The sequence below is a fragment of the Taudactylus pleione genome, unplaced genomic scaffold (assembly GCF_031769625.1).
Source record: "Taudactylus pleione unplaced genomic scaffold, aTauple2 ptg002133l, whole genome shotgun sequence".
In the NCBI taxonomy this organism is placed as follows: Eukaryota; Metazoa; Chordata; class Amphibia; order Anura; family Myobatrachidae; genus Taudactylus; species Taudactylus pleione.
The window spans coordinates 279,330-291,849 of NW_028286527.1; the positions used below are offsets into that span (position 1 = coordinate 279,330).

At 46.1% G+C, this 12,520-nt stretch overlaps 1 protein-coding gene and 1 pseudogene across 1 annotated transcript in view; one reads left to right on the plus strand and one right to left on the minus strand.

Moving 5' to 3' along the window:
* LOC148435665 (uncharacterized) overlaps positions 1-12,520 on the plus strand; it is a 131,242-nt gene that overhangs the window by 73,189 nt on the left and 45,533 nt on the right. The window contains exon 8 of the mRNA XM_088465676.1: positions 10,085-10,901. Coding sequence (XP_088321802.1) covers positions 10,085-10,901 — 817 coding nt within the window. The remainder of the gene's footprint in view (positions 1-10,084; positions 10,902-12,520) is intronic.
* The window catches only part of LOC148435666 (uncharacterized), a 79,252-nt pseudogene that overhangs the window by 34,974 nt on the left and 31,758 nt on the right, over positions 1-12,520 (minus strand).

Genomic DNA, 12,520 nt, shown 5'->3' on the forward strand with positions numbered 1-12,520 from the left:
TCCGGATTCTGCCCGTTCCGGTTCCAGTCCGGATTCTGCCGGTCCCAGCAGGGGACTCCAGTCAGCAGCCCCAGGAGGGGTTTCAAGTCTCGTACCCCAGGAGGGGGTCTCAAGTCTCATGCCCCAGGAGGGGGTCTCAAGTTCCTGTTATCAGGGAGAAGTGTCTTGTGCTACAAAATCTGATTATGGTTCCTGTTCACCGTCTCCTGCATATATTGTTCCAGAAGATGACAATCTCTGTAGTCTGTTCTCAGCTTTGATTGTTGATGCTACTGTCTCTAGCTCCCCAGGACTCCTTCCAGTTCCATCAATTGGTCCAAATTCCGAACATCGGTCAGCTTCAGTTATTTCGACTCCTCATCAATCGGAGCATCCTCAAATTTCCTCCTGCCAGGCACTTGAAAGTGCTCCACAATCCTTGAACACACAGGATTCGTCAGATACTTCACCATGCATTTATTTTGATGGGGACTTAACTCAATACAATGCCTTATTGAAACAATTCTTCGGTATGATGAATTCTTCCCTGCCATGTGGAGTCAAGTCTACTAATATTGTAGAGTTTGTTATCTCATCTTTTCAAGGTAAAGCTTGGGACTGGGTTGCTCCTATTTACAACTCCAAAGATCCAATGCTTCAAAATATAAAGACTTTCAGTGAAGCTGTTGTCAAAGAATTTGGTCCTTACCCTGTAAACCAAAATTCTAGCGAAGTTCTCAGTTCCAAAATATTGTCCAAGCACTCTGTTTGTGCTACCAAGAATTTGTCCTCCACTCCTCTGAAATCTGAACAAGGTCAAGTTTTCAAGGGCCAGCGTGCCGAATTCCAGGCATCCCAAGAGAGCAGTACTTTTGAATCTGTAACCCAGAACATGACTTGTGCACACACCTGCTTGTCCCCTTTCTGCTACTGTTCCTCCCAAAAATCTGATCCTGTCCTTCCCAGCCACATATTTCCACAGGAGTTGCCAAAGATTCCTGGTCCGTTGGTTGGCACAAAACGTTCTCGCAGCAAAAAGAAGAATCGTCGAAGGTCTTGAACTATCTCCTTTGTAGACTTTCCACTCCAAGTATCCCAAGAAATTGAGAATTGGGAAGATGTCTGAAGAAAGTTTTTGTTTTGGTGTCCGGAGTCCACCCATAAAGAGGGGGGTACTGTCACGACCCTGTCTAGTTGTCACCTTTTTGCCTTGGGACTTACCCCTGTCAGCTTCCCCATGGAGCTGTGTGTGTAATTTTGCCTGGAGGATTTGCTCTGATTATTGCACCTGGCCTCTCCTCTGTCTGTGAGCACTGCTAGCCCTGATTGGAATCACAGGTGTGGTTCTGATTCTCAGAGCTGCAGAGATGAATACTCCCTCTGCATGTTGTGCCTTCCACCACTCAGAATGCTACTACCAGACCACCTGTCCGTATCCACCAATTGCTGCCAGACCCATGATATATATATCCTCTCCTGATAGCATTCTGGGCCTGAACATCTCGTCTTCCCGTGGTGAATGGTTCATGCTGTTTCTGCATTCAAGTCTGTCCCTGAAACCTGCTACAGCAATCCCTGGCGCTATCCAGAAAACCTGTTTCAGCTGTACCTGGCAATCCAGTAAATCTGCTGGCAGCAACCCCTGGTGCTTCCAGAAAACCTGTTACAGCCAAACCTGGCAATCCAGTAAGCCTGTTGACAGCAACCCCTGGTGCATCCCGAAAACCTGCTACAGTAATACCTGGCATCCAGACGTCCTGTTACAGCATACCTGGCCTGTGCTCTGCTGTTAGTCCTACTCCTGGTTGGTCCCTGGCACTCTGTAAACCTGCATCGTGTTACCCTGCCTTGCTTTCTGCTGTGGATCAACTCCTGCCCCTGTTACCTACCCATTCCTTCCTGAAACCTGTTATTTCCAATTATCCTGTCCAGCCTGCAAATTCCCAAACCTACCCATTCCTTCCTGAAACCTGTTATTTCCAATTATCCTGTCCAGCCTGCAAATTCCCAAACCTACCCATTCCTTCCTGAAACTTGTTATTTCCAATTATCCTGTCCAGTCTGCAAATCCCCAAACCTACCCATTCCTTCCTGAAACCTGTTATTCCCTATTATCCAATCCAGCCTGCACCTGAGTTCTAGCCTTTGTCATAGTATTCCAGATTACCCTGTTTAGCCCTCATCTCAGCATTACCTGACTTCCCTTTAGCCATTGTCACATTCCAGTCCTGAGTCAAGTTCCAAGCTCATCAGTTCAGTCCACGTTGTTCCAGAGTCAAGTTCCAAGCTCTTCAGTTCAGTCCACGTTGTTCCAGTCCAGAGTCAAGTTCCAAGCTCATCAGTTCAGTCCACGTTGTTCCAGTCCAGAGTCAAGTTCTTAGTTCATCAGTTCAATTCAACAAGTCTTCCTGCCGGTCCCAGTCCGGTCCCTCCAGTTCCTGTCATTTATCATCAAAGGCAGTTTTCACTGCTACCCAAGACTTGTAAATAGAGCTATTTACATTATCTGTGATTCCAGTCCTGCCGGCCTCCGTTGAAACCCGATCACCACCTGAGACAGGTAACTCGCAGACACCAATTGTGACAACTCCGTGTTGAAGGTTCTGGGATCCATTTTATCCATCAACATGGTGAAATATGCCGTGTTACATTCCAGGCTTCTGCGGAAGCTAATCCCCTCCAGTTGGAATGGCATTACCCCATCGGATAAAGGCTCAGACGATGGTGCTCTGTCCGGTGGTGCGTCTGTCTCTGTGGCTCCAGACGGTTCATCTAACAACCTTTTGGATCCCGGATTGGGTGATCCTGACACCGGATTCCAGTCTCCAGGGTTGAAGCACAGTGAACGATCCGCACTCTTTTCAGGGCAGTAGGACAGCGGTCAAATCAGCCCTCCTGATTAACATATTGGGGCTTTGGGCTGTCTATAGGGCCCTCAAGCTGGCCCAGCATATTCTGCAGGGGAATCCTGTGCAGGTGCAGTCCGCCAATGCCACCACTGTGGCTTGCATCAACCATCAAGGAGGCATTCGGAGTCACACATTCTGACATGGACAGAAGGTAATTTCCCAGCCATATCGCAGTGTTCCTTCCGGGAGTTCTCAATTGGGAATCGGACTTCCTCAGCCGTCACGAAGTACATCCAGGGGAATGGTCTCTTCACCAAGAGGTGTTTCAACTAGTGGACAAGTGGGATCTCCCAGAGGAAGTCCTACTAACATCCCGACACTACTAAAAGCTGCCGGTGTACGGGTCTAGAACAAGAGATGCCAGGGCACTCTTGGTAGACGCTCTGTCAGTCAAGCAGAACTTCTAATTGGCGTACCTGTTTCCTCCACTCTCTCTGCTTCCTTGAGTAGTTTGGAGGTTCAAACGTGAAGGAGGCATATCCTGCTGGTGGCTCCAGCGTGGCCCAGATGTCACTAGTAGTCAAATCTTCAGAGTCTCTCCATCGACACTCCGTTGCTGTTGCCTTCACGTCTGGACCTGTTGTCTCAAGGTCCTTGCCTTTACCCGGACCTGGGTCATCTGTCTTTGACAGTGTGGCTCTTCAGGCATCCCTTCTAAGGTCCCGTTGTTTTTACAGCTCTGTAGTTAACACTATGCTCAAAGGGGGTCATTCAGACCCACTCGCGAGCAGCAGTACGCTCGCAAGTGGGTCGATGTTCCCCACTGCGCATGCGCACGACGGAGGGAGCTCCGTCGCTCGGAGTGTCTCATCAAATTGGATGTGCTGTCGATGGTGACTGACAGCACGCCCCCTTTGGTGGGCGTGCCGGGGGCGTGCCTGCCAGACGGAGGCGTTCCCAAGGGAACGCCTACCATCTGAAGCCGGCCCCACTGACATCACTGGTGACCCACAGCTATACGAGCGTCCAGGAGGACGCTCCATATTAATGGAGGTGGGCCCTGATTCAGAGCGAGCGCTCTGGTCAGAGCATCCGGCTCTGAATCAGGGCCAAAGTGCATAATCCAGCCTCTGCTAGGAATTACCACAGAGTGTGGCATACCTACTTCCAGTGGTGTCATCCCAGAGGTTACGATCCCCTGGTGTTTTGGATTTCCAAAGTGTTGGCTTTCCTTCAAGCTGGTTTGGATCTTGGTCTCCGCCTAGCCTCACTGGAGGTGCATGTATCTGCTCTGTCATTGTGGTTCCAGAGAAGGATTGCTCCTCTTTCTGATATTCGCACCTTTCTCCAGGGCGTCCTCCAGATTCAGCCTCCCTTTGTCACCTCCTGTGGCTCCTTGGGATTTGGCTGTGGTCCTTGGGCCCTCCATTTGAACCTCTGGCTTCAGTGGATCTCAAATGGCTTACAGCTAAGACTGTGTTTGTTTGTTTTTCTTCTGGCTATAGCTTCCGCCAGAAGAGTGTCAGCCTTGGGGGCACTCTCCTGTCACTCCCCATTTCTGATATTTCACCAGGACAGGGCAGTACTTCAGACTCGCCCTGGTTTTCTTCCTAAGGTGGTTTCCAGTTTCCACATTAATGAGGAAATTGTTGTGCCGGCCTTTCAGTCTCCAGACCTCTTGGCAGGTGTGGCCTCATTGGATGGGGTATGGGTCCTCAGGATTTCTGTGGACCGTACTAGTTCCCTTCGGAAGTCATACTCCTTGTTTGTCCTCTACGGATTTCACAAGTAGGGATAGCCAGCCAATAAGCAAACTTTGGCTAGATGGCTTCGTATGATGACCTCTGAGGCTTACACTCAGGCAGGCCTTCCTGTTCCACCTTCTGTGACTGCTCATTCTACTCAGTCTGTGGGTCCCTCGTTGGCTGCTCGCCGTGGCTCTTCGGCTGTTCAGCTTTGTCAGATGGCCATGTGGTCTTCTGTCCGGACCTTTCTGAGGTTTTATGCAATGGATATCTTTGCCTCTCAGGATGCTTCCTTTGGACGACGGATTCTCCTTTCAGCACAGAAGTGTCTCCACCCTTAAAAGGACTGCTTTGGAACATCCTGAAGGTCTCCATGTGGAGCCTTTAGACCAGGGGTCTTCAAACTTGGCCCTCCAGCTGCTGTGGAACTACACATCCCAGCATGCACTGCCACCTTTTTGATATAACAGCATGCTAAAACTATGTACAGTGCATGCTGGGATGTGTAGTTCCACAGCATCTGGAGGGCCAAGTTTGAAGACCCCCGCTTTAGACCCTGAAGAAGAAAATGAGAGATATGGTAAGAACTTACCTTTGTTATCTCTCTCTGTCCATTGGATCCACAAGTCACATGTGCTTCAGATGGGCTCCGCTCTGGCCACCGGTTTTTCCGTCTCCTCATCTGAGAGAATGTGATTCTTGAGTGTTCCAGACATTCTCTCTTTTATCCTCCTCCGGCCTTTGGTTTACTATGAACTAAGGTGCCTCTGGCCTGGGGGTGGGGTATAGGGAGAGGCCCGGTGCATCCTCAGAGAAAAATGTAACTGCGTGGTTCCCGGATGTCCTTGCCATCACCTAAACTCCAAGGTTTCCCGTGGACCCTATGGACTTCAAAGAAAGAGAGATAACAAAGGTAAGTTCTTACCATATCTCTCATTCTATAGTAATAATAGAGTGACATGGCTGGGGAGGTGAGAGGGTCTGGTGGTGTCATAGTAACATCACTTATCTCTATAGTAATACAGGGATATGACTGGGGGGGTGAGGGGGCACTGGGAGTATCATAGTGACATCACATATCTTTAGTAATAATACAGAATCATGACCATGGAGGTGAGGGGATCTGGGAGTGTCACAGTGATATCACTTATATCTATAGTAATAATACAGGAACATGACTGGGGAGGTGAGAGGATCTGGGAATGTCACAGTGACATCACTTATACCTATAGTAATAGCCGAGCAGCAGGGAGTGGGTCTCAGATATAGTATCAGTCCCACAGTCCTCACAAGAGTTGGGTTGTTATTACATTGCTCGCAGTATGTTGTTTGCTTTTTGTCACTAACCCAAAGATGTCGGAGCTATAGGAGATACTGTATACTCTACATTTTCCTGTATATAGGAGATTGTTAAAAATATTTTTTTGTGAAATAGTCTTGTATATTATGCAAAGTGATCACTTATTTAACAGCTCCTTGTAGGTGGAGTTAAATTGATATTATAGTTATGTCTCCTCCATTAGATAGTATTACACAGTAGTGAGGAAGACATCCTGTGAGTGTAAGACACCCAGCACCCGTCCCCGTGAGTCAGGAGGACTGAGCAGGACTTGGAGACTCATCACCAGAAGATCCTGGAACTTGCCAACAAGATCATTCAGCTGCTGACTGGAGAGGTGACTGCTGGGAATGGGACATTATACAGAAACACCAGGGGATGTGTCTGGGTGTTGACTGGAGAGGTGACTGCTGGGAATGGGACATTCTACAGTAACACCAGTGGATGTGTTTGGGTGATGACTGGAGAGGTGACTGCTGGGAATGGGACATTATACAGTAACACCAGGGGATGTGTCTGGGTGATGACTGTATCATTGTTTGTGTCAGGTTCCTATAAGGTGTCAGGATGTCACTGTCTATGTCTCCATGCAGGAGGGGGAGTATATAAGGGAACACAAGAGTCTGTACAAGGACGTGATGATGGAGAATCACCGGCCCCTCACATCACTGGGTAAGTGGAGACTGCCATTTATTGTACAGGGGCGAGCAGGTATGGGTGCCCCCTATATACACACATCATCTGATAATCACATATATACAATGTACTCAGTCACTGTGTGTCTCCTACAGATGGACCCAATAACAGAAATATCCCAGAGAGATGTCCCCGTCCTCTTTATTCACAGGATTGTACAGAGGAGAATCACAGGATCCCACAGGAGCATCAGGTAGATGTAGGGTCTCACCAATATATTTAAGTGACTGTCACTATATGATCTGTAGAGAAGCTGTGTGTGTATTATTAACCACTTATATATTGATATTCTAGTTTTCTAATCTCATTTAAATCCAACATAATTTTATGGGTGCTTTAGAGTGATGAGCTTGCTCATATGAAGGCAGAAGATATAGAGGGAGAAGAGATATATGTGACTCATATGAAGACAGAAGATATAGAGGAAGAAGAAGAGACATATGTGACTAATATAAAGGCAGAAGATATAGAGGGAAAAGAAGAGACGTATGTGACTAACATGAAGACAGAAGATATAGCGGGAGAGAAGAGACGTATGTGACTGATATAAAGGCAGAAGATGTAGAGGAAGAAGAAGAGACGTATGTGACTGATATGAAGGCAGAAGATATAGAGAGAGAAGAGACGTATGTGACTGATATAAAGGCAGAAGATATAGAGGGAGAAGAAGAGACTTATGTGATGAACTATCAGCTGTGTAAGGAGGAGGAAATCCCTACAGATATCAGCACAGGTGAGTAATAGTCACTACAGCAATCTCTTATCCTACACCATCCTCTGTCAGTGGAAACTAATTTGTAAAATGTGTCTGCACAGTGTGGGAGTCAGGAGCCATCAGCCCCTATTATACTCCTGCTCTCCCCCTCACATCATGTCACTGTGTGTTACCAGCCCAGAGATCTGATCAGTCTCCTCCCCACACTCTCTGGTGTATCTCATACATCAGGAGCCATCAGCCCCTATTATACTCCTGCTCTCCCCCTCACATCATGTCACCATGTGTTACCAGCCCAGAGATCTGACCAGTCTCCTCCCCACACTCTCTGGTGTATCTCATACATCAGGAGCCATCAGCCCCTATTATACTCCTGCTCTCCTCCTCACATCATGTCACTGTGTGTTACCAGCCCAGAGATCTGACCAGTATCCTCCCTGCACTATAAAACTATATACTCTCACATCACAACAAACTCCATGTATACACACACACAGCTATAAGCACACACTTATTATTGCACAGTGATTCCACCAATGCTTGTCTACATTTAATGATTCATCCTATAATAGTAGTGTGACTGTGACAATGGGACTGTGGCACCTGAGTGTGACCAGGGGGACATATAGTGGCCATTTCCCATTGTTGTCATTTGCTACCTTTGTGTCCACCTGGAGACCTGTGAGTAGTGTAACCGGTGGCCGGGACATGCTGCTAGTGTACACAGTTAAGGTGCCCATCCACTAGACGATTTTGACAGGCGATTGCACGATAACCGCTTGCAAATCGTCCGCGAATCAGGCACTTTAAAGTCGGAAACGACCAGCGATGCGCGCTGGTCGTTTCTGACATCTATCATCGGGCAAACATGCTGGACAACTTGACGATATCGTCAGGTTGAGCATGTTTGCAGATGATTGATGAGCCTGCACTGAACGACTGCTTATTCAGCGCAGACTCATCACAGACTGAGAAACGACTGCACGATTACAATGTACTAATTGTGGAGTCGTTGTCAGCTCGTCTAGTCTATGGGCACCTTAACTGTGCTTCCACGTCTCCAGTGTGTGTGAGAAAAGTGACTGGTTGCCCAGTGTCACTGGCTTATGTGGTTTCCTGTCCCATGATAGTAGCTGGGCAATGTGTAAGCTTGGGGAATGTTACTCACCACATGTCACCATGGCTGGGTCTATGCCGTCTGCTTGGTAATCCCGTTGTGTTGTGTTTTATCTGTGCAGCAAGAGCCATATCTGCTGTATGTACAGTTATTATTGTAATAAATGAGCTGTACAGTAGTTTGTAAATTCAAATTATACATTGTGGACTAATAGTATTATTATTAATCATTATTTATATGGGTTCAGCATTGCCTTACACAGTATATAAACAGAACACATTGCAAGCCTAACAAGGGAATAGTGCAGAAGACTTACAGTACAAAACATTGTAGCACATGGAATACCAGCTATAACAACATTGCAGCTCATACAGTCACAGTAACCACAGAAGCAGCACGGGCTGAGCCCAATGGTTTGGTGCCATTGTTAGTATTGGAGAGGAGGCAAGAGTATAGGTCAGGGGAGCGAAAGCACAAATGGGAAGAGGGCCCTGCTCTCTATAGGTGTAGGGGCTGACAGACGGGAGACACAGAGGGGAATGACAGTGACTGAGTAGCATAGAGAGGTGGGTTAGAATGCGAGCAGGGATGCTTTAGTAAATAAGTGGGTTTTTAGAGTCTGTTTGAAGCTTTGGAGAGAGTGAGAGTTCCAGCGGTGGGGAGCAGAACAGGCAAAGTCTTGGAGGCAGGAGTTGGAAGATATAATGAGTTGAGAGGTGAGGCGCCAGGAATTGTCAGAGGCAGGTGGGTGATGGGAGAGTAGTTGGAGATGTAGGGAAAGACAGTTGGGTGGGGGCTTTATAGGTGAGTGAGAGGCGTTAGAATTGGTCTCTGAAAGTGATGGGGAGCCAGTATAGGACCTTTGGGAGAGTGGAGGTAGAAGCGGTAGTTTAGAAAAGATGAGACGGCAGCATTGGGGACAAATTATAGTGGAGAGATATGGGTTTTGAGAAAGCCACACAGGAGGAGGTTACAGTAGTCCAGTCTAGAGATGAACAGTTGTTTGATGAGGGTTTAAGTTGCCTCCTGTGTGCGTGAGAGTCTGATCCTTGAGATCTTTCGAAGTTGGAAGTGGCAAGACTGGGAGAGGGACTGAATGTGGGAATTGAAGCAGAGGGCGGAGATAAGGATATTTTCAAGACATCAGACTTGTGAGATAGAAGGGATGGTGAGGTTGTCGATGGATAGTAAAATTGAGAGAGGTGAGGGGACTCCAGATGCTGGGAAGATGATCAGCTCAGTCTTAACAATGTTAAGTTTGAGAAAGCACTTAGACATCCAAGATCATTTGCACCCCAATGTAAACAGTTATTTCTGTTCTCATACATTTGTTTCCTGTAGATGGGCGACCAAGCAGAAAAACTTCGGAGGGAGATCTCATCGTGTCACTAGATTTTAAAATAGAAGATAACATCAGACAAGATTCTCCAGGAGAAAACTCCATTACCCTAAATATACATCCAGCACTTCACAGTGTGCATATGTCATCTGATCCCTCTAAGCATGAAGAACGCTCTCCTAATAATTCAGATCTTGCTACACACAGTACAGCTCATAAAGGTGATACACTATTATCTTGTTCTGAATCTGGTAAAAGTTCTATACGTCAGTCAGTTAATGTTACACATCAGAGACGTCAAACAGGCGAGAGGCCATTTCCATGCTCTGAGTGTGAGAAATGTTTTGCATATAAATCTGAGTTGGTTAGACATCAGAGACGTCACACAGGTGAGAAGCTATTTCCATGTTCTGAGTGTGGGAAATGTTTTACACAGAAAAAAGATCTTGTTATACATCAGAGAACTCACACAGGTGAGAAACCATTTCCATGCTCTGAGTGTGGGAAATGTTTTACACAGAAATCATATCTTGTTATACATCAGAGAAATCACACAGGTGAGAACCTATTTCGATGCCCTGAGTGTGGGAAATGTTTTACACAGAAATCAGATCTTGTTAAACATCAGAGAACTCACACAGGTGAGAAACCATTTTCATGTTCTGAGTGTTGGAAATGTTATACACGGAAATCACAACTTGGTGTACATGAGAGAAGTCACACAGGTGAGAAACCATTTCCATGCTCTGAGTGTGAGAAATGTTTTAAACAGAAATCAGAACTTGTTTCACATCAGAGAAGTCATACAGGGGAGAAACCATTTTCATGCTCTGAGTGTGGGAAATGTTATACAAAGAAATATCTTGTTACACATCAGAGAAGTCACACAGGTGAGAAACCATTTTCATGTTCTGTGTGTGGAAAATGTTTTACATATAAATCATCTTTTGTTACACATCAGAGAACTCACACAGGTGAGAAACCATTTCCATGCTCTGAGTGTGGGAAATGTTTTACAGAGAAATCATATCTTGTTGTACATCAGAGAAGTCACACAGGTGAGAAACCATTTCCATGCTCTGACTGTGGTAAATGTTTTACACAGAAAGCAAATCTTGTTGTGCATCATAAAATACATAAAATATCCATGACCTGATGGGTATTAATTAAGTTTGCAGCAGTACTGGCTTATACAACAAGAGAATAGAGGAAAGGAAATACTTATGCACAAGTATAGTAGGAATTATAAATTCAGATGTTCCATATTTATCAAGTTACTGTATCTCCATAATATCTCAGAGGGTTCTACCTATGACAACCATTGTAATTGTATACCAACAGAAGAAAACAAGTTTTATAATGTCACACAAGATTATTTTATAACATAACTTTTATTATTTTACAATAAAATGTTGTTAAACATTGTCAGTGAAATCTGAATAAGAATAAAGTAACAACTAAAATGTGTAAATTGTCACAGTGCGCCAGACTCCGGGGTGCACTTACAGGGTCCGGCGACACTGGTCTGTCAGGCAGCGGGTGAGGAGTCCAGGGCGCCCCCTGCCGATGCTTCCAGCTCCCCCCGGTGGCTATGACAGGCAGCGGCGGCTCTCCTAGGAGCGCGCGGTCCTGTTCTGGATTTAAAGGGGCAGGCGCACCAAACGCTAATTGCCTTTGGTGCGAGAATTCAAGTCCTCCCTATAGGAGGGAGTCTCTGGCAGCACATAGGTGCCAGAGTATAGGCTCATTTCCCATACTCCAGCATTCCTGTCATATTCCGTGACTTGTTCCTGACCTTGGCTTCGTTTTGTGACCCTGATTTCGCCTGACCCCTGGTACTGCAGCTGTTTTCTGGTTTTGACTTTGGCTATCCCCTGTAACCTGATTACGCCCGCTCCCTGGTCCCATCTAGTCCATTTGGTTCTGACCCGGCCTCTCGACTAAGCAATATGTCTACTCCACTGCATCCAGAGATTACCAGCATCTGTATAAGGGAACCTATCCTGAGGGCCGCGACCTGTGTGTCGGACACAGCCAAGTCCATACCTTCTTGCGAGGGTCCCTGGTGAATACCGCCGGCACATTAAACTCCACGCCTCAGGCATAGGTCTAGTAAATTCCCAAATACGGGCCGCATCCATAATCCATCCGAGAGTTGTGACATAAATATTGTGAGTTAAAGAAAGAAATGTGATAAGCACAAAGTGTGCTGCTGTATATTATTTATGTGCTTATTCCTATAGTGGCTTCTTGTAAATATATAGTCAATGAGCAACATTTGGTGGTAATTCTAATATGTGTGTTGGTGATGTATTAACAGCAGCCTTTCCCCCCTATCTGCAGGAGCCATCTGGTACAATGTATCCCAGAGAGACAATAATAAATGGGTTCCACTAATAGTAACATTCTATACAAATGTGTGCTCAACAACCAGTGTCCCAGTAACGTATGACCTGTCAGTATATATAATGATCTGGATTACTAGGGTCCCATAATAGTACAGATTACAGATTAAGCCTTTCATCTGTAGATCAGATGCCTAACTAAGCCTATCTGGTTACTACCAATTGGTGCCGGTTATCATACATGTAGTTCCTACAGGAATGGCAAATCCCCAAATAGCTGTTTTATATGATCTATTACACATCTATTATAGGAGATAAATTGCCCAAACAGGCTAAAATAATTAGCAGTCAGTTGTCTTTATGGACATCAGTTACGATAAGCGCTGATTATCTTGT